We start from the raw sequence: 23,658 nt of genomic DNA, 5'->3' as shown, positions 1-23,658 counted from the left end.
CTAACATCTCTATCCTATATCCTACCCATGCTCTCCATTCCACTAATGATCTATGACTAACATCCTCTATTATTCGAACCTTACACTGTCCTCTCGAAGACTCTTGTTCTTTAGTTCTCTGGAGTGCACTACCTTGGGCATTCTGGATAATTACATAGTATCAACAGATTAAAAATGCTTTTAAAAGCATTTCTTTAGACTGGCCTTTCACCTCACTCTTCTAACTATTCCCTGTTTTCCCTTCCTAACGTTTCCTCAGAATCTGGTCCCTTCTATAATCTCTTCTCATACCCTCAATGCAATCAGTAGCACTTTGTAGCTGTACTTCTACATATACTGGCTGATGACTGGTTCATGCAGCTTTATTTGAATACCCATATTTATTTACTATAATGAATGATGGCTGGATCAAACACGCCAAGCACTTTTTACCTTTGGTGTTTCCCTTATTTTCTCATAGATTGTAAACTTGCAGGCATGGCCCTCACTCTTATGTAGTGTCTTAAATAGTTCGAACATGTCCCATCTGATTTCTAAAGTGCTACAAAATATGTTGGTTCTGTAGCAATAAAATGATTATCTTTACATTAGATTGCAGGAACCACTTGCAATCTGAATGTACAATTATGTCATTTAGTGGGAAGAGGTTAAATCAACTCAGAACTCAGACCACTCCAATGTGTTTGGGAAACCTATTAACCATAAATGTGATGATGGAGTATGACTACGGAGTGGCTGACCTTTTATCCTTAACTAACCACCACCCACAGTTACCCACCCAAAACACACTGATCCACTAACGAACTACCCCCTCCAGACACCACCTTATGTCCTAGATACCTTGACCCAAGCACCAATCGGTTAAGGCTCCACCTGGGGCACCACCGTATAACCTACCCCATCTTGCCACATACTCTATCCCATGTTAACACTAAAAGCAAACCCCAAACACCATCATGTAAAAGGCCCCACCGTGGCCACCACCCTATAATCTACTCCCTGTCACCTCACACTCTCCTATATTAACACTATAAGGCTATGTTCACACAGGACATCTATTGGTGCGTTTTTGAGGTCACAAAGATGCACCAAAATGCATGAATTTCCTTCCCCCAGCAAAGTCTATGAGATTTCTATTTTGCTGTCCACACAGTGCATCTTTTTTGTCTGCGTCTTGGCTGCATTTTTGAAGATGCGGCATGTAATTTTTTTGTATTTTTCCAGCATTTTTGAGCCCTTCCAGTCAATACATTTGACTATAAAAACGTATTGAGCAAAATGCGGTAAAAACGCATCAAAAACTAGTTTTTCATGCGTTTTTGCCACAGGTGTGTTTTTTGGGGCCAAAAACTCTGCATCTTTGTAGTTACATAAGATGCACTGTGTGAACATAGCCTAAAGGCCTCTTTACACACTGCGTTATCGGTACCGATATCGCCAGCATGCGTACCCACCCCCATCGGTTGTGCGACACGGGCAAATCTCTGCACGTGTCGCACAACATCGCCCGGACCCGTCACACGTACTTACCTTCCCTGTGACGTCTCTGTGACCGGCGAACCGCCTCCTTTCTAAGGGGGCGGTTTGTTCAGCGTCACAGTGACGTCACAGCAGCGTCACTGAATCGCCGCCCAATCAAAGCGGAAGGGCGGAGATGAGCGGGCTGAACATCCCGCCCACCTCCTTCCTTCCGCACAGTGGCCGGGAGGCAGTTAAGGTGAGCCTCCTCGTTCCTGCGGTGTCACACGGAGCAATGTGTGCTGCCGCAGGAACGAGGAACAACTTTGTTACTGCTGCAGTAACGATATTTGAGAATGGACCCCCATGTCACCGATGAGCGATTTTGCACATTTTTGCGACGATGCAAAATCGCTCATAGGTGTCACACGCAACGGCATCGCTAAAGCGACCGGATGTGCGTCACAAATTCCGTGACTCCAACGAGATCACTTGAGCGATGTCGTAGCGTGTAAAGCCCGCTTAAGCAAACTAGGGCCTGGCATGCATTCTAGTCATGCAGCCCTCCCTTGTAGTCCCATTTGGGGTCCCAGTATGGGCCCTACTTTATTAGAAGACATAAATCAGATTTAAATTACAAAAATAAAAATTGAAAATAAAATAAAGTAAGTAAAGAATAACATATTTTGAACACAAACCTTTAAAAGTAACTGATACTTGGTTATTCTCTGGACTGGTTTCAAAAGGTAAGCATCTAAAGAAAGTTTATGATCCAGTTTCCTTTGACATTCCTAAAAAAAACAGCAAACAAAAAGTAAAATAATAAGAGTTACAACAATGTAAAAATCATATAGCATGGCATTAAACTTTTACATGGAAAAACAAATTTTAATCTACTTGAGGAAAACATAGATATTACTAGGTGATAACATTTGAACTGTTAGGTTTTTATCATTCATATTGTACAGTATAGTCATGTGCAGTCTATTTTAGAGGTTACATGTAAAATGAGGCAAGTGAAAATTATAAATAGTAAGATGTACAAGAAATCATAGAACTGAAAACATATACAGTAAATCAAAAGAGAATTCATAATCTGTGAACTTTTCCACAAAGACTTAAACATATTTTATTGGAATCTTATGTGATCTACCAACACAAAGTATTTGTTGAGTGTAAAGAAAATGATACACGGTTTTCTAAATATTTTAAAAATATAAATCTTCTGTAAATTTATGAAGTGCATTTGCATTAAGCTCCCTGTAGTCTGATACCCCTAAATAAAATCCTGAGTGACCACTTGCTTCCATAAGTCACTTCATTAGTAAATTGAGTCCACCTGTGTGTGAATTATTCTCAGTTCAACTACAGCTGTTCTGTGAAGGCCTCAGGGGTTTGTTTGAGAACAGGGATCAAACAGCATCATGAAACCCAAAGAACACATCAGACAGGTAAGGGATAAGTTGTGGAGAAGTGTAAAACAGATTTAAGTTATTAAAAAAATAGTCTAAACACTGAACACCTCACTGAGCACTGTTAGGTCATCTTTCAAAAATAGGAGTAATGCACAACAGCAAACCTACCAAGATATGGTCGTCCACCTAAGCTGACATTTGAAGCAAAGGGAGCACTAATTAGAAAAACAGGCAAGAGATCCATGGGAGCTGCAGAGAGCCACTGCTCATGAGGGAGAATCTGTCCACAGGACAAATATTAGTTGTACACTCCAAAAATCTAGCTTTATGAAAACGTGGAAAGAAAAAAGCCATTTTTGAAAGCAAGCCATAAGACGTCCTGTTTGCAAAAAGGCATGTGGGGGACACAGCTAGAATGTGAAAGAATGTGCTTTGGTCAGATGAGACCAAAGTAGAACTTTTTGAGTTAAATGCAAAACACTATGTGTGAGAGAAAACTAACAGTGTACTTCACCCAGAAAACACCAGCCCCACCGTCAAACATGGTGGTAGCAGCATCATGCTGTGGGGATGCTTTTCTTCGGCAGGAACAAAGAAGCTTGTCAGAGTTAAAGATGGATGGAGTTAAATAATTGGCAATCATGGAGGAAAGCCTGTTACAGGCTGCAAAAGACTGAGGTGTAGGGTCATCTTCTAGCAACAACCCAAAACATACTGCCAGAGCTACAAAGGAATGATTCAGATTAAAGCATATTTATGTGTTTGAATTGCCCAGTCAAAGTCCAGACCTAAATCCCACTGAGAATCTGTGGCAGGACATGAAAATTGCTGTTCACTATGCTCTCTATCCAATCCACTGAGCTAAAGCAATTTTACAATGAAGAATAGGCAAAAATTTCAGCCTATAGAAGTGCAAAACTAATAGACACATACACTTGTAGCAGAAATTGCAGCAAAAGGTGATCTTACAAAGTATTGACTCAAGGAGCTGAATACAAATGCATATCACAATTTTCAAATTTATATTTTTTTAATTTGTAGAAAACAATGTATTATTTCCTTAACACTTCACAAATACTTGCTACTTTGTGTTGGTATATTCCATAAAATCCCAAACAAGTACATTAATCTTGAGGGTATAATGTGCAAAATGTGGAACCTTTGGTATGAATACTTTTTCAAGGCAGTATATAAATGTTTCTAAATGCCTTTATATACCCATGAAGTACACCAAAATTAGAAATAGTAATGTCACAAGAGTAAAAATATGGTGCCTGGTATAGAACATCTTTTTTAATTTTTATTTTTTTTTTTATGAAACATATTTCATTTTAAGTTAAAAAAAGCACCTTACCTGAAAGAAAATGCTTTCAGCACACTGTCTCCAGAGGGCTTCAGATCTTGGCTTATTTTGGCAATACTTTTCATAAATTTGAAGGTCTTCCTTCTACAGAAAGAAGTTAAATATGAATCTTATTAAATTTCTATGAAATTAATCTCAGTATGAAAAGGAATAAGAGAAAATAAGTCCCCATCATCTATAAAAAAGCAATAAGGCTAGAACTATGATCAGGTCCTGACAATTTAAAGCTATAGGTCAGCCATTCACATTAGATAGCAGGTTGCTGAATACACCAACACCAGTACATTTTCCTCTCAATCCCCTATACACATGAGCATTTTGCTGAATTGTAATGATCTGAATATCTGCAGGGATATAAGCTGTCAGATACTTCACGTGGTGGCTTGTCTTCCTTCAGAAAAAGGGATTTACATGTTGAAATCCAATATGACATAATTTTTAGTATTTGAATACTATTAGGGTGAGAGTTGGGACACCTCCATCCACATTAAATGGTTTGACCAATGTGTATGGCCACCAGAAGGAATCCATAACAATACAAAAAGTGGCTACATGAGCATCACACTAGACCAATGTTAGCAGGACAAAGGGACTATTTAATGTACAGTACAGATCAAAGGTTTGGACACACCTTCTCATTCAAAGAGTTTTCTTTATTTTCAGGACTCTGAAAATTGTAGATTCACATTAAAGGCATCAAAACTATGAATTAAAACATGTGGAACGAAATACTTAAAAAAGTGTGAAACAACGAAAAATATGTCTTATATTCTAGGTTCTTCAAAGTAGCCACCTTTTGCTTTTATTATGTTTTGCACACTCTTGGCATTCTCTTGATGAGCTTCAACAGGTAGTCACCGGAAAAGGTTTTCCAACAGTCTTGAAGGAGTTCCCAGAGATGCTTAGCACTTGTTGGCCCTTTTGCCTTCACTCTGCGGTCCAGCTCACCCCAAACCATCTCGATTGGGTTCAGGTCTGGTGACTGTGGAGGCCAGGTCATCTGGCGTAGCACCCCATCACTCTCCTTCTTAGTCAAATAGCCCTTAAACAGCCTTTAGGTGTGTATGGGGTCATTATCCTGTTGAAAAATAAATGATGGTTCAACTAAACGCAAACTGGATGGAATAGCATGCCGCTGCAAGATGCTGTGGTAGGCATGCTGGTTCAGTATGCCTTCAATTTTGAATAAATCCCCAACAGTGTCACCAGCAAAGCACCCCCACACCATCACACCTCCTCCTCCATGCTTCACGGTGGGAACCAGGCATGTAGAGTCCATCCATTCACCTTTTCTGCAAAGACACGGTGGTTGGATCCAAAGATCTCAAATTTGGACTCATCAGACCAAAGCACAGATTTCCACTGTTCTAATGTCCATTCCTTGTGTTCTTTAGCGCAATCAAGTCTCTTCTGCTTGTTGCCTGTCCTTAGCAGTGGTTTCCTAGCAGTTATTTTACCATGAAGGCCTGCTGCACAAAGTCTCCTCTTAACAGTTGTTCTAGAGATGAGAAGGTGTGTCCAAACTTTTGGTCTGTACTGTATATGGTAATATCCCAACTCATAGTAAGGAAGACTACGGAACAAAATGTCCATGCAGACAAAAATTTGTGAGGATTAAAAAATCATCTTTAATTCCTAGTAGATAAAATAAAGTACATGGTGAGAATAAAATTTCCTATGATTGACGCGTTGCAGACTCTGGGATTTTAGTCATAATCATCATGATTCCTTACAATTGGTAAGGATTCGGAATACCCAATTGTCATATACTGTATATGACAATAAACGAAAACATAACATTGAAAGATAATGTACTTCTTTATTTTCCTCAGCTTTGTCAATCATGTCTATTATTCATCTTATTTAGAAAGGTAGCAACTTAGTTCGTATTATGAACAATCCCCTTGTGCAAACTTCCACTTAAGGATTTTCTCAACTTTCCTTTTCTTTGATATTTGTCTTCTCTGCCTCCATTTTTTTTCTCTTTCCCTTTCTGTTTGTCTTCTTATTTGTTTGTTTCCAAACAATCAGTTATAGATTTTATCTATCGTTGTCTCTTTTGCCCAGACAACCTGATGTTTGACGTTTTGTAATAATTGCTATTTCCCTTTTTAAAAGTAAATAAAACTTTAGAAGAGAATGTACTTTTATTCCCTATGACTGTTACAAAATGCATGTTTTCCTGCTCTTTACTTCACTACTTTCCTTGTATAGGTGTAAGTACAATTGTATTTTATTTTCTTTTAAACTCAAGGGCTGAACAGCTTGTTAGTAATGCAGTATATGCATAGATTAACCAAAACTTGTAATAGTATGTTAAGTCATTTCACATTCTATATAACTAAGATTATGCATTCTTTTACTCATCTTTATATAATAAACAGTTGCTTAAAATGACTGACAAGTGTAGTAGAATATTTATATTATAGTATAGGATAAAGCTTATTGCTGAGTTTCCGTGAGGGAGGGATCATGCTTTCCTTCAATATGTCACAGTATACAGTTAGGTCCAGAAATATTTGGACAGTGACACAATTTTTGCGAGTTGGGCTCTGCATGCCACCACATTGGATTTGAAATGAAACCTCTACAACAGAATTCAAGTGCAGATTGTAACGTTTAATTTGAAGGTTTGAACAAAAATATCTGATAGAAATTGTAGGAATTGTACACATTTCTTTACAAACACTCCACATTTTAGGAGGTCAAAAGTAATTGGACAAATAAACCAAACCCAAACAAAATATTTTTATTTTCAATATTTTGTTGCGAATCCTTCGGAGGCAATCACTGCCTTAAGTCTGGAACCCATGGACATCACCAAACGCTGGGTTTCCTCCTTCTTAATGCTTTGCCAAGCCTTTACAGCCGCAGCCTTCAGGTCTTGCTTGTTTGTGGGTCTTTCCGTCTTAAGTCTGGATTTGAGCAAGTGAAATGCATGCTCAATTGGGTTAAGATCTGGTGATTGACTTGGCCATTGCAGAATGTTCCACTTTTTTGCACTCATGAACTCCTGGGTAGCTTTGGCTGTATGCTTGGGGTCATTGTCCATCTGTACTATGAAGCGCCGTCCGATCAACTTTGCGGCATTTGGCTGAATCTGGGCTGAAAGTTTATCCCGGTACACTTCAGAATTCATCCGGCTACTCTTGTCTGCTGTTATGTCATCAATAAACACAAGTGACCCAGTGCCATTGAAAGCCATGCATGCCCATGCCATCACGTTGCCTCCACCATGTTTTACAGAGGATGTGGTGTGCCTTGGATCATGTACTGTTCCCTTTCTTCTCCAAACTTTTTTCTTCCCATCATTCTGGTACAGGTTGATCTTTGTCTCATCTGTCCATAGAATACTTTTCCAGAAATGAGCTGGCTTCATGAGGTGTTTTTCAGCAAATTTAACTCTGGCCTGTCTATTTTTGGAATTGATGAATGGTTTGCATCTAGATGTGAACCCTTTGTATTTACTTTCATGGAGTCTTCTCTTTACTGTTGACTTAGAGACAGATGCACCTACTTCACTGAGAGTGTTCTGGACTTCAGTTGATGTTATGAACGGATTCTTCTTCACCAAAGAAAGTATGCGGCGATCATCCACCACTGTTGTCATCCGTGGATGCCCAGGCCTTTTTGAGTTCCCAAGCTCACCAGTCAATTCCTTTTTTCTCAGAATGTACCCGACTCTTGATTTTGCTACTCCAAGCATGTCTGCTATCTCTCTGATGGATTTTTTCTTTTTTTTCAGCCTCAGGATGTTTTGCTTCATCTCAATTGAGAGTTCCTTAGACCGCATGTTGTCTGGTCACAGCAACAACTTCCAAATGCAAAATCACACACCTGTAATCAACCCCAGACCTTTTAACTACTTCATTGATTACAGGTTAACGAGGGAGACGCCTTCAGAGTTAATTGCAGCCCTTAGAGTCCCTTGTCCAATTACTTTTGGTCCCTTGAAAAAGAGGAGGCTATGCATTACAGAGCTATGATTCCTAAACCCTTTCTCCGATTTGGATGTGAAAACTCTCATATTGCACCTGGGAGTGTGCACTTTCAGCCCATATTATAAATATAATTGTATTTCTGAACATGTTTTTGTAAACAGCTAAAATAACAAAACTTTTGTCACTGTCCAAATATTTCTGGACCTCACTGTATGTTAGCATTCATGGTTCCTTCAAAGAACTGTAGCTCCCCACAGCCGGCAGCACTCATTAAGCCCCAAACCATGACATTCCCACCACCATGACTATACGCAAGACCCTTGTCTTTGGATTCCACACATGCTTGACACCATCTGAATCACATAAAGGTATCTTTTTCTCATCAGACCACAGAACATGGTTCCAGTAATCCATGTCCTTAGTCTACTTGTTTTCAGACAACTGTTTGCTGGTTTTCTTGTGTATCATCTTTAGAAGAGGCTTCCTAACACACCTGCTCCCCATTCACACTTTTTGTTGCCAGCAGTTTAAACAGTAATGGCTTGAGTTATTATAGGGCACATAAAATATACAGTGTTATACAAGCTGTACACTGACTCTTTACATTGTATCAAAGGGTCATATCTTCAGTGTTCTCCCATAAAAAGACATAAAATATTTACAAAAATGAGAGGGTGTATTCACTTTTGTGATATACTGGTATATTGCACACACACATAATACTTATATGCGGCACACATATGGTAGATTGTTTACAATAAACATATATTGAAACACACATGAATATAAACACATAGATTTACAACATACACATTACACACACACACACACACACATACACACACACATACACACACACATATATATATATACAAATATACAGAGAAAGTGAAATATGCATTAAACATGTCACCAATTTTCTAACTAAATATATTTCTAAAGGGGCCATGACATGAATTTCTCACCAGAGAACACATGAAGAGAGGTGCAAAAAGCCATGGAAAGTCATGACCCCAGCTGCAATCTATCAGTAATCAGAATGTAATCTTGCCACTTAGTGAAAAATAATATCAGCTGATTCAACTGGTGGCCTAAAAAAAGGTGTCTCATTACCAAGGTGCCACACAAAAAACATCTCATGATCGGTTAAACCAATGAGCTGTCTCATACCTTTGCAACTTTATTTTTGCAAAACATACTGATGGCATTGGTTGGAAAAGAATTTCTAAACTACTGTAGGTTCCAGTGAGTACTATTGGGGACATAATCCGGAAGTGAAAAGAACATAATTTCACCATAAACCGGCAATGACCAAGTGCTCCCCGCAAGATTTCAGGAATGAAAAGAATTATCATAAGAGTTGTCCAAGGGTCAAGAACTACCTGTAGAGAGTTACAGAAAGACCTGGAATCAACAGCAACAATTATTTCAAAGAAAACAATAAGTAATGCACTCAACCTCCATGGCCAGTATGCCCGCTCACCACACAAGATTCCATTGCTGAACAAAAAGCATGTTCAAGCATGTTTAAAAGTGTGCTCAACAACATTTAGATAAGCATGTGAAATACTGGGAGAATATAGTCTGGTTAGATGAGACCATTGACTGCCATAAAATAAACCATCTTTGGAGGCGTCACAGCGGCGTCACTAAGCGGCCGCCCAATAGAAGCGGAGGGGCAGAGATGAGCGGGCCGAACATCCCGCCCACCTTGCTCCTTCCTCATTGTGGGCGGCTGCAGTTACGGTGATGTTCCTCGTTCCTGCGGTGTCACACGTAGCGATGGGTGCTGCCTCAGGAACGACGAACTACCTGCATCCTGCAACAGCAACGACATTTGGGATTAGAACGACGTGTCAACGATCAATTAGGTGAGTAATTTTGATCATTAACGGTCGTTCGTGCGTTTCACACGCAACAACGTCACTAACGAGGCCGGATGTGCGTCACGAATTCCATGACCCCAACAACATCTCGTTAGCGATGTTGTTGCGTGTAAAGCCCCCTTAAGGCTCAGAGTTCACAAAAGGAGTCCATGGAACCTTCAAAATTTGAAGAATGTTTGTGTGGAAGAATGGACCAAAATCACACCTGAGCAATACGTGACCAGTTTCTCCATATAGGAGGCGTCTTGAAGCTATCAACATCAACAAACCTTCTGTATGAAGTATTAATAAAATTTCAGTAAGTATGTTCCATACTTTTTCCTGTGTCATTTCTCATTATTACACATCACTAAATTTCAGAACAACTATGGTTTGATTTCTTTGCCTGTGCAGATTAAATGGGTTGTCACAGACAGCTGGCAAGGCATTCATGTCAATAGCACCTTTAGAAATATAGTTACATAGAAAATTGGATGCACACATACAAACACATAAACACACAAATGAAAAATATATATAGTTGCGAAAATTACATATACCTCCCCTGAAAATCAATGTCACATCCTCATCCAGTTTGCTTGTCACACACAGCGATATTGCTGGCGAGGTCACTGATACGTCACAAAACCTGTGACGTTTCAGCGATCTCGCTAGCGATCTCGCTATCTGTGATGGGGGCTTTAAACATTTCACCCATGCCAGCTGTAGTTTATTCTGTGTTTGTCTGTGAGGTGTGGTCTGTGAGGTGTGGTGTGTGACGGGGTGTGTGACTGAGGAGGAAGAGACAGTAGGCCGGTGAATAATCCAAAGGAAGTTTATTGGGGCCATGAGAAGATACCACTAAACATCAATATAATTCCTTAGAGTCTGCAACAAAAGAACAGGTCAGGGGGCGCCACCCGGTAATCCGACGCCAAGCAAAATGCAACAACAGTCCTTAGATAAGTTCCTTAAATCCAGTAGCGTGGCCGAGACAATATAATCCCACGTGGCAGCCGATCTTCAATGTCCAATAGTCCATACACGGGCCCCAGGACCCAGCTGCAGCAACAGATCCTAGCCCTTCACCAGACATAGCATCAACTAACTCCCCGTACATGTGGCTGATTCCTACACCTCTTCCTAGCTCAGCCCCCTGTAGAGGGGAACAGTATATACACAACCCCCACAGATACAGGACAATGGATACTGCTGGAGGCCTGATTGCATTTTGCTTGCTGACCGGGGAAACACACTATTACATGGTGTCCTAGACTTACTGGTGAAAAGTTGTGCTCATTGCTTGGTGAGGTTGTGGAGTATACCACTGTTGTTTTGTAGCTTTCTTTCTGCTCTTATTTTTCCTCCTAAACCTCTTATTGTCTTTACCTTTATGTGTGCATGCTGTTAACAGAGTTTTGGTTTTCCCTTGTCTATCTTTAACTGTGGGTTTCATCACACTCATATCCTGTCCCTCCTTGGGAGTAGGGGGAGGGGGAATCAGATCAGGACTAGACATGGGCGAACCAGCAGATATTTGGGATCGGTGGGGCCAACCGGATTTAAAAAAAACAACACAGTTTGGAACCGAAATTAATTTTGAACATATGCCTGGATACCAATCTCTATATATGTCTATGGGGATCCGAACATTGTGCTTTAAAATGGTGCTAGAAAGAACTAGGGGGATTAGTGCAGGACCATTATATTTACCGAGTCTCCTGCTCGGCTGTAACACTACTTCCAGGGCCGCTCATCATCCTCATAAATATTCACTGCTTCCCCCACCCACCGGCAATCCCGACATCTGTGATTGGTTGCAGTCAGACCACAACCCACCCTGTGTGACAGTGTCTGTGATAGCTTGGAATCATACACACTCTCTGCATCTCTATAGTGGTGTAAAAATAAATAAATAAAAAGATGTCATAGGGTGCCCCATATTGTGATACTGAGCACAGGTCTACAGGTTGCAGCCCCCAGCTGAGTGCTACCCTATGCAGCTTTTAAAAAAATAAAATAAAAAAATTAAATAATTTTAAAAAATGGTGTGATAAAGCCGACAGCTGGGGGCTGGTATTCTCAAGCTGGGGAGGCCCATGGCTATTGGGCTCCCCAGCCTAAAATTAGCAGCCTGCAGCTGCCCAGAATTGTTGCATTCATTAGATGTGACAATTCCAGCACTTTACCCGACTCATTCCGATACCCCGTTGCGGTGGCAATTGGGGTAATATAGGGGGTTAATGTTAGCTCACAGATGCCACTAAGCCCTGAATTTGTAATGGGAATCATCTATGAGACCCCCCCATTACGAGCCCTGTAAGTGAAAAGAAATAAACACGAACACCCAAAAAGTCCTTTATTTTAATTAAAATGCAAAAAAACCCTCTTTCTCCAATTTATTAACCCCAAACACTAAGTTTTGAAGTAATCCACATGAGGTTCCACGACGATCCCGGCTCGAGCCACAACTGTGAGCAATGACATCACTCAATTTATCTGCTGTCACAGCTAGGGGCTCCCATGGTACCCCACCTGTGACCACAGGTAAACTGACCTCAGGTGACCTCATTGAACTCAGTGACCTCACCTGAGGTTCAATAAGACCTGCATCTCCTGGCAGAAAACCACATTTTTTTGCCAGGAGATGCAGATACGTATGGTGCTGAAATTTATACATCAAATTCCTGCATCTTCTGGCAAAAAAATGCATCAAAACACAAAGCAGTTTTGATGTGATATTTTGCCAGGAGATGCAGATTTGGTGCTGAAATTTATACATAAAATTTCTGCACCAAATTTCTGCACCAAATCTGCATCTTCTGGCAAAAACACATCTAAACGCGATGTGGTTTTGATATGATACTGATGTGTTTTTTTTGCCAGGAGAAGCAGATTTGGTGCAGGAATTTGGTGTATAAATCAGCAACAAATTTATTTATTTTTGAAAGCAATCACAGACGCAGTAACACAGGTTGGGGGAGCGGTTTGACTGCAACCAATCACACGCCGTTACTCCCGGTGAGAGGGGGAAGCAGTGAATATGTATGAGAGTAATGCACAGACCCAGAAGTAGTGTTACAACCGCACAGGAGACTTGGTAAGTATAATGCTACTGCTTTTTTGATGATTTTCTTTCTTTTATTTTTAATTATATAGACGGCCAAATCTGAATAGTTACACAGAGTTCCCTGAGAACTCCGAGTTCGGGTATACTGATACTAGGTATCTGGTACAGAGCTTGAACTTTAAAGTTCGGGTTTGCCCATCACTAATCAGGACTGGTCAGGAGCAGGGACTGGAAGGAGCCTCAGGCCTCTCACCATCAGGCGTATCCCTGGCATTAGGGATATCATAGGGCCCCCTAGCTTGAAGTACAGCTTAGGAGCCCCAGTTCCCCGCTATACCATAGTCATTGTGACAGCTATGCTTTTCCTGAATTATTCTCTATACTCACTCAATCTCTCTCTTCTGTTGTTCTTAAAGGGGTGTCCTCATCTTCTTTTCTTCATGGGTGTACCGCTCCCCACCCCAGGGCTTCTTTCTTTGAAGATTGCATTGTGCTCCAGAAGACTGATAGTTCGTGCCGACGGCATGGTAGCTGGCCTGAACTAAGTGCTCTCCAATGCAACCAGCAGAGGCATATTTGCTTCTGCTTATGTGAGAATTGCAGCAGCAGAGAAGCTGGTTGGATCTAGTGATCCATAGAGCCTGCAAATTGTGCACTTCGTACTTAGTTAACTGGCCATTCTGAGACAACCTGTACTCTACAGAACTGAAAATCCCTCTATTTTTGAGAATGACAGGATATTTCATGAAAGGAAATTTAACCATTTTAAAACTTGAAGCAACTCAGTTAAAAGAACTGCTGCCTGGATTGAAATTACAACAGCCTGTAAGAAGGTCTGGTTACTATAACAGTAAAGGCCACTTTACACGCAACGACATTGCTAACGAGATGTCGTTAGGGTCACGGAATTTGTGACGCACACCCGGCCTCGTTAGCGGTGTTGTTGCGTGTGAAACGCAGGAACGACCGTTAGCGATCAAAAATACTTACCATATCGTTGATCGTTGACACGTCGTTCTAATCTCAAATATTGTTGCTGCTGCAGGTACGATGTTGTTCATCGTTCCTGCGGCAGCACACATCGCTATGTGTGACACCGCAAGAACGAGGAACATCACCGTCCCTGCTGCCGCCGGCAATGAGGAAGGAAGGAGGTGGCTGGATGTTACGCCCGCTCATCTACGCCCCTCCGCTTCAATTGGGTGGCCGCTTAGTGACGCCGCTGTGACGCAGCATGGACTGCCCCCTTAGAAAGGAGGCGGTTTGCCGGCAATAGCGACGTCGCTAGGCAGGTAAGTACGTGTGACGGCTGTTAGCGATGTTGTGCTCCATGGGCAGCGATTTGCCCGTAACACACATCCAACGGGGGCGGGTGCTTTCACCAGTGACATCGCTAGCAATGTCACTGTGTGTAAAGTGCCCTTAAGGCTATACGCCCACGGGACAATGTACCCACAGATTTTTCCACAGGTTTGTCCGCAGGTTTCCCGCAGCTGCTCCCCGGAATCCGCAACTATCCATTGCTGCGGGTTCCAAGCATTTTTGTTGTGATAAACCTGCGGGATAAGTGCGGAAATACCTGCGGAATTCCCGCCCTGTATCTCCATAGTGGAGTAGCGGTAATTCTGCAGATATTTCCGCATGAATAATTGACATGCAGTTACGTGCAAATGCGGGACATCCGCAGCATATTCCGCAGCCCCACATACCACAGCATTGATACAGCACTCCCCAAATCCCACAGGCAAAGTAGTTGCTTAAACCTGTGGATTTATCTGGAAAATCCAGATAAATCCGCAGGTTTTCTGCGGCAAAATCTGCAGGTACATTGTCCCGTTGGCACATAGCCTAAAGAAAACAAGAAGGCAGAACCTTGAGAAACCCTAATTTTACATCTTTTTTTCACATCCTTACCCAAATGCGCATTAGGCAAGTGCCACACCCACTAAGACCCCCCTGCTGATTATGCCACTGTCTAAACTCAGCAGTGAGATGTGGTTCTTCTTTACACATCCAAAAGTCATTTTCAAGTCTTCATGTGGGGGTTAACGTTGAGCTACAAGCATTTTTATCATTGAAGTACAGTGATCATACAGAATTAATTAACTTACCCTTTTTAAAAAACATCTTCCAAGAGAATCTGCATCTTCAATGCAATTTTCCAGCTCTTTTAAGAAGGTTCTACAGTAAGAGAACAAAATCTATATAAAAAGTGCAATGATTTAAAAGCCAAGGTAAGTGCATATGGCATATTCAATCAATCAATATTATCTTATTCTTAGACAGTGCAAACGTAGACTAGACTTAACATGCAACAGGTGGATCATTTTGAGTCTAGTGTAAGTTTATACCACTTTTAGCAGGCTTAATTTGTGCCCGCAAAATGTGGCAAAATTGTGGTGCTTTTTTTGTTGATGAGTAGGGTAAATGATAGGCTATGATCTTTTCGGACAAACCATGCCCTCTTTCAGGATGCCCATATTCTCTTGTTGGCCAAGATGCAGAAACTGTCTGAAACACAATATCGTGCAAGTCATGAAAGATAATTTTCGGCTAGTGCAAATTATGCCAGGATTCTGGCACCGTTGGCTTGATAGATCTCCCCCATATGTGCTGGACAATTTATTCAGAAGATCATGATTAAAGGGAACCTCTCAGGTGCAATATGCATACAGAACCACGAGTAGTTCTGGGTGCATATTGCTAATCCCTGCCTAACCTAACCGGATTGTTGTGATCCGAGTACAGACTTTAATGCAAAGACTGGCCATAGGTTTCATGACTCTATCTTAGGATTCTCATATATTCCTTTGAGACTGCTGAGTTCAGATCCAGAGATCTGCAGCCAATAAATGCATCGCAGTATGTACTGTGATATGATTTTGGTACAGCTTTCTAACGCACTAATACCAATAAGTGATTGCACACATTACTTTCCTCAACAACTTGTGGAACAAAAAGGGAAGAATCCAGCAACCGCCAAATAAAAATGAAAACATGACTTTTCATGAAATTTTTTTTAAAAACAATGGAAAAAATCCAGGCAAATCACTTCCTCTTAATCATGACCAACGGTACTGTAAAAGTACTAGCTGTAACGTGGATAACATGGATTTTTTTTGTACTGACAACTTGTGATGGGTGAACCAGCAGATATCCGGAATCGGCGAGTCAAATAGGATTTTTAAAAAAACAAAACAAAAAAAAACCAAAAACTGTTTAGCATGGAATTAATTCCGGATATCTGCCTGGACGCCGATCCCCAAATAATTCTATGGGGACCTAAATCATGCTCTTTAAAATGGTGGTAGAAAGGGCTAGAGGGATTAGAACAGGTGCATTATACTTACTGAGTCTTCCGCCCAGCTGTAACACTACTTCTGGAGCCACTCATTAACCTCATGCATACGCACTGCTCCCTCACTCACCGGTAGTTCCGACGTCTGTGATTGGTTGCAGTCAGACAGCGGCCCCACCCTGTGTGACAGCATGTCTGACTGTTTGGAATCACACACGATGTGTGCACCTCTATTGTGGTGTAACAATAAATGAATAAAAAAAACTGGCGTAGAGTCCCCCCATACTATGATACCCAGCACAGATAAACCTTACTGCTACAGGTTCCAGACCACAGCGTATGCTTATCTTGGTTGCGTATCAAAATAAGAAAGACACCATCTGGCTTTTTTAAAATTATTTAAATAAATAATTTAAAAAAACACGGTGTGCGGTCTCCCCATTTTTGATACTCAGCCATGATAAAGCTGACAGCTGAGGGCTGGAATTCTCAGGCTGGGGAATCCAATGGATATTGGCCCCCCCAGCCTAAAAACAGCAGCTTGCAGACACCCAGAATTGTTGCATCCATTAGTTACTATAATCCCAGCACTTTACTTGGCTCATCTCAAATGCCTTGGTGTGGTGGCAGTTGGGGTAATATCAGGGTTAATGACAGATCTGCTTTTTACATTGAGAGGTCACAGCGCATGGGCACAGAACATGTCTGCATGCTGTGACTTCAGGCAGAGACTGACTGAGTGGTGAAATCACTTGGTGTGACCCGGCGTGCTCTTCCCCCAATTTTGATACTCAGCTATGACAAAGCCGACAGCTGGGGATGGTATTCTTAGGCCGGGGAGTCCCATGGTTATTGCCCCCTCCCAGCCTAAAAATAGCAGCCTTCAGCTACCCAGAATTGTCACATCCATTAGATGCGACAATGCCATCACTTTACCCCACTCATCCCAATTGTCCTGGTGCGGTGGCAATTGGAGTAATGTAGGGAGTTAATGTCAGCTCACAGCTGCCACTAAGCCCTAGATTAATAATGGGACGCATCTATAGGACCCCACCATTACAAACCCTGTAATTGAAAAGAAATACAGTCCCTGACAGAAGTTCTGTCGCTTATCCATGTTATGTAAATAAACGCTTAAACCTGACTTTAAATTCATCCATTGGTTTCATAAATTACTCTTTTGAAAGCTGAAACCCTCTCAAATTTGGTTTAGGTTATGAAAATAAAGTTGCTGTAAAACTGAAATATTGATCATTGAATGAACAGAGAAAGGTCAGATTTTTGCAAGATAAAGGTTTTGTCACCTTGTCATATAATGCACCCAATCCTAGTTTACATTCTCACCTGTGCTCAATAAATGATCGGTTAATTAGTGGGTGTGTATGAAAAGAAACCCAGCACCCCAGACCTTCAGTTGAACTGCAACTTGACCTCTGACAACATGCCAAAAATCCACCATGCGACCAAAGCCTTGGTTATCAAGAGGCTGAAGAACAGATCCACTGCAGAGGTGGCTGACACCTTTAATGTGTCTCTGCGTCAAGTACAAAGAATTAAAATTAGATTTGAAGAGACTGGAGATGTTTTTGACAAGCCCAGGTCTGGCAGACTCCGCAAGACAACTGCTCAGAAGGAACGTTTGTTGGTTAGAAAATCCAAAGCCAGCCTCTCTTCCACTGCAGCAGAGCTCTAAAAGGCCTGGTCACCTCAAATCCCTGTGTCAACTAGAACTGGATTCTGTCTCGAAATAGCCTCCATGGTCGAATCCTTGCCCAGAAGCCAGTACTAAACAAAAGGTAATTAAAAAAAAGTGTGACATTTGCCAAGTCCCACAGCCTGCTAAACAGATGGATGCTAGAACAGTGGCAGAAGGTGTATTTCTCTGATGGATCTTCAGTTGAATTACACCACAGCCACCGCAAATGCTTGCAGGAGACCTACTGGAGCCATTATGGATCCAGAAAAGTTAGGTTTGGTGGTGCAAAGATCATGGTCTGGGGTTACATTCAGTATGGGGGTGTGCAAAACATTTGCAAGGTGGAAGGCAATATCAAAAGACTAAAATATCAAGAAGTATTAGCTACTTCTTACATTCCAAATCATAAAAGGGGTCAAATTCTGCAGCAGGATGGTGCTCCTTCTCATACATCCATGTCTACAACAAAGTTCCTCCTGGCAAAGAAGATCAAGGTGCTCAAGGACTGGCCAGCCCAGTCACCAGACATGAATATCACTGAGCATGTTTGGGGTAGGATGAAAGAGGAAGCTTGGAAGACAAAACCAAAGAATCTAGATGAACTCTGGGAGGTATGTAAGACTGCATTCTTTGCTATTCCTTATGACTTCATCAATAAATTGTATGAATCATTGTTGAACTGCATGGATGCAGTCCTTCAAGCTCATGTAAGTCACACAAAATATTAAATATGGCTCTAATAGCACCACAACTTCATTCACCAATGTTATGCAACACATCTTTGTGTACCACCCCGCGCTCGGCTGCAGCCGAGACGCTCAGGTCCGGGCTCAATTGGTGGGTGGCTCGAGCGCCTCCAGACCCGGGGGTCACGTCACTCTGCAAGGGGATGCTCGTGATCTCGGTGGGGGTGGTTAGGTAGGTGTACGGCCGGAGCCGTGTCTGTGTTTGTGACGCCACCCACGGGACGTGGTGAAGGTGTAGACACCACCGCTGCAGTTACGGGGCACCCGGGGGAGATGGTAGTGCAGCAAGATGTTAACCCCTCCGTGGGCAGGGATGGTGGCCGCGGGGCCTACTGGGGGAGAGTGACAGTTGGGCGGTGCAGGGCGGTGCGCGGCTGGATGACACTGTTGTACTAACGATTACTGACACACTCAAGTCTCTGATGAACAAAGGTGATGGTGGTCGGTGCCCGCAGCCGGCTGCGTCTTGTCCCCCACCCGAGTTGGTGGTCCTGGCCTTCTTCCTGCAACCTGTTATGTTCGTGTAGACTGCCTGTGCCTTAGCAGCGAGAGTCCGCTCCCCGGCTGTGTATGTATCGGTGGAGTCTGTTTGCCCGCAGGCGCTGGCCGGTGGGATCTCTCTGCCTATGCGGTGGCTTTCTATCCCCCTCGGTGGGCTGTTGCCTTCTTTCGGGTCTTGGGATGGGAAAGGACCTAAGGTCCAGACCTCAATCAATGAATTCGACGTGGTCCAGTGGCTTCTGGGCCTCGTTCTGGGTCTGGGTACCCCCCTTGTGCCCCCGTTTCCAGTTGGTTCCCGGGTTCGGTACCGGCGGGCCACTAACCTGTCCCGGTCCCTTACGGTTCCACCTGGTCGTGTTCCTGGCTCCTGCAGGTCAGGCCACCGCCTGCCTCCTAGCCAAGGTACCAGGGCTACGACCCTGGCACATGTCAGTTTCCGCTGCAGACCTGTCACCACAGGCCTGCTGCACTCTTCTCTTTCACTCGCGTGACTAATCTGACTGTGAACTTGAACTGCACTGAATTGACTACTGTTCTCCTGCCTCAGGCCCTCTGGACTCCGCGGTGGGTGTGGCCAACTGCCTGGCTCCGCCCCTTGGTGTGACCATCAAACTCTGAGGGAGGTGATGAGGTTTTAGTGTGGTTGGCTGCTGTTACCTTTTTAGAGGGACGGGTGTTATGCAAGGGCCTACCTGTGACTACCTGGCTAGTCCAGGGCATCACATTTGTATTAGAAGTTAATTATTTGTTTTAATTTCACATTACTTTTTGTGGGCGACAAAACGTTTGTGTTGCCAAAATCTGACCTTTCTGTGTTCATTAAATGATCAATATTTTAGCTTTGCATGAACTTTATTTTCATAACCTAAACAAAATTTGGGAGGGTTTCAGCTTTCAAAAGAGTAATTTATGAAACCAATGGATGATTTTAAAGTCAGATTATAAGCTTTTATTTACATAACATGGATAAGTGACAGAACTTCTGTCAGGGACTGTAGATATAAATACTGAAAAAATCCTTTATTTGAAATAAAATACAATAAAACCCTCTTTCTCCAATTTATTAACCCCAAACATCCAGTTCTGACGTAATCCACATGAGATCCCACGACAATGCCAGCTCTGCTACATACTGAAATCACAGCTCTCGGGCACAGAATATGAGCACACGCTGTGGCTTAAGGCACAGACTGACTGGGCCGCAGCTGTGAGCAATGAAATCACTCAGTTTATTTGCGGTCGAAGGTGGAGGTTACCACGGTACCCCACCTGTGACTGCAGGTAAACTGACCTCATGTGACCTCATTGAACTCAGTGATCTCACCTTAGGTGAGATCACTGATTTCCCACACCTGCATCTTCAGCAGAAAACTGCATTTTTTTGCCAAGAGATGCAGATTTGGTGCAGAAATTTATACACTATACTCCACCAAATCTTGCAGAAAAACAAAAAAGAAAACACAATGTTTTGATGCGATAGTGATGCAATTTTTTTGCCAGGAGATGCAGAGGGTGGGTTTGTTTGTATTTCATTTCAAATAAAGGATTTTATTTTGGTGTTTGTGTTTATATATCTTTTCACTTCCAGATAAGTAAAGGGGGGGGTCTCATTGACACCTCCCATTACTAATCTAGGGCTTAGTGGCAGCTGTGAGCTGTCGTTAACTCCTTATTCCCCACTTGCCACCGCACCAGGGCAATCGGGATGAGCAGAGTAATAGATGGAACAATTCTGGGTGGCTGCAGACTGCTATTTTTAAGCTGGGGGGCCCAATATTCATGGGCCTCCCTAGCCTGAGAATACCAACCCCCAGCTGTCGGCTTTATCATGACTGGGTATCAAAATTGGGTGGGACCGCAGGACATTTTTTAAAATTATTTATTTATATAAATAATAAATTAATAAAGAAAATCTGCATGGGCTCCCTTTTATTTTGATACACAGCCAAGATAAGCACATGGCTGGGGGCTGTAGGCTGTAAAGCTCATGGCTGGGGGCTGCAGCCTGTAGCCATATGTTTTATTTGTTCTTAGTATTGTAATCCCTACCCCATTTTTTTTTTATTAATTATTTTTACACCCCTATACAGGCACCTACAGAGTCTGTGATTCTAAGCAGTCACACACGCTGTCACACAGGGTGGGGGCGCAGTCTTACTGCAACCAATCACAGATGCCAGGACTGCTGGTGGGTAGAGGAAGCAGTGCATATGCATGAGGTTAATGAGCAGCCGCATGGAGACTGGTAAGAAACGAGCCTGCTTTATTCCTATTTTCTTATTCCTTTATTTTTTTGTAATTAACTGTGTGGTTGGTTCCAGATAGTTACCCAGAGTTCCCTGAGAACTCTGGGCCTGGAATCGGTGCACAGATACTAGGTAAGCAGCATGGATCCGGACTTTTAGGGGCACTTTGCACACTACGATATCGCAGGTGCGATGCCGGTGGGGTCAAATTGAAAGTGACGCACATCCGGCGTCGCTGTCAATATCGTAGTGTGTAAATCCTTTATGATACGATTAACGAGCGCAAAAGCGTCGTAATGGTATCATCGGTGTGGTGTCCGACATTTCTATAATGTAGCTGCAGTGACGGTACAATGTTGTTCCTCGTTCCTGCGGCAGCACACAGAAGGACGTAGGTGGGCGGGATGTTTACGTCCCGCTCATCTCCGCCCCTCCGCTTCTATTGGCTGCCTGCCGTGTGACGTCGCTGTGACGCCGCATGACCCGTCCCCTTAGTAAGGAGGCGGGTCGCCGGCCAGAGCGACGTCGCAGGGCAGGTGAGTGCATGTGAAGCAAAAATGTGCGTGTGCATGTGCGAAAATATTCGCTACGGCAGCAATCACAAGATATCGCTGCTGCGACAGGGGCGGGGACTATCGCGCTCGACATCGCAGCATCGGCTTGCGATGTCATAGTGTGCAAAGTACCCCTCACAGTCCAGGTTCACCCATCACTACTGACAACCACATATATTATTGTAGCATTTGTCCAGTTTTTGTAATTATCGAAGCACATTATACATTTGACAGTGTTCATGTGGGCAGCTAAGCCAATTCAATTATACAATATAGAACTTTGTTACTATGCACAGTAACAACTTACTTGGTGTGCTAAAGAAAGATCCCTCTATTACAATAGACTCATTTTGCTTTATTGCTCTACATTTCACAATTGATTTTAAAACGCATTATATATACCTTTTGTGAAATTCATAGATTTCAGGAAGGTTTCCAAAAAGGACATCTTTGTTATTTTGTAATACAACAGGAATCAAAGGATTCATTTCTGGGTTGTCCAGTGACGTTGCGTATCCCTGTAGTCAACAACAGGTACAGAAATATTTATATAATTTCATTAACAAGGTATTCTTTATCTATATTGATTGGTCCTCTATTAAACCTGGCTATACAAAGTATTTTAGAGTACCGTTTTCTGAACAACTTATAGTTCATGGTTGGTCTTTCATGGTTGACATCTTAGGGGCACTTTGCACACTGCGACATCGCAGGTGCGATGTCGGTGGGGTCAAATTGAAAATGACGCACTTCCGGCATCGCATGCGACATCGCAGTGTGTAAAGGCTGGATGATACGATTAACGAGCGCAAAAGCGTCGTAATCGTATCATCGGTGCAGCGTCGGCGTAATCCATAATTACGCTGACGCGACGGTCCGATGTTGTTCCTCGCTCCTGCGGCAGCACACATCGCTGTGTGTGAAGTCGCAGGAGCGAGGAACGTCTCCTACCGGCCTCACTGCGGCTTCCGTAGGATATGCGGAAGGAAGGAGGTGGGCAGGATGTTTACATCCTGCTCATCTCCGCCCCTCCGCTCTGATTGGCCGCCTGCCGTGTGACGTCGCAGTGACGCCGCACGACCCGCCCCCTTAACAAGGAGGTGGGTCGCCGGCCACAGGGACGTCGCACGGCAGGTGAGTGTGTGTGTGAAGCTGGCGTAGCGATAACTTTCGCTACGCCAGCTATCACCACATATCGCTGCTGCGACGGGGGCGGGCACTATCGCACTCGGCATCGCAGCATCGGCCTGCGATGTCGTAGTGTGCAAAGCCCGCCTTAGTCATAATAGCCATAGAGTATTATTACAACTCACTGATACTTCTCTGCTCAAGTCCTAGCTTGAACTACAATTGATAACATACAGATCTGTAGTTTGGCACAAATCACCTTTCAACTATAGGAGATGATAGCGAGTGAATAATAACTAAGCCGACATATAAAATTTTCAATAGATAGCTGCCATTGTCCTCTGGCATGTTTGTTCAGGCCAATTAGACCACTAGAC

General features: G+C 42.8%; 1 protein-coding gene across 5 annotated transcripts in view; it reads right to left on the bottom strand.

The window, feature by feature from the left end:
- MCF2L2 (MCF.2 cell line derived transforming sequence-like 2) overlaps window positions 1-23,658 on the bottom strand; it is a 644,468-nt gene that overhangs the window by 185,736 nt on the left and 435,074 nt on the right. For all 5 annotated transcript variants that reach the window (XM_075340561.1, XM_075340557.1, XM_075340558.1 and 2 more), the window contains exons 17-20: window positions 22,556-22,671; window positions 15,224-15,293; window positions 4,228-4,320; window positions 2,157-2,249 (exon numbers count right to left, since the gene is read on the bottom strand). In XM_075340561.1, coding sequence (XP_075196676.1) covers window positions 2,157-2,249; window positions 4,228-4,320; window positions 15,224-15,293; window positions 22,556-22,671 — 372 coding nt within the window. The remainder of the gene's footprint in view (window positions 1-2,156; window positions 2,250-4,227; window positions 4,321-15,223; window positions 15,294-22,555; window positions 22,672-23,658) is intronic.

The sequence above is a fragment of the Anomaloglossus baeobatrachus genome, chromosome 3, assembly GCF_048569485.1.
Source record: "Anomaloglossus baeobatrachus isolate aAnoBae1 chromosome 3, aAnoBae1.hap1, whole genome shotgun sequence".
Lineage (NCBI taxonomy): Eukaryota > Metazoa > Chordata > Amphibia > Anura > Aromobatidae > Anomaloglossus > Anomaloglossus baeobatrachus.
This window is presented reverse-complemented; position numbering and strand designations above follow the sequence as displayed.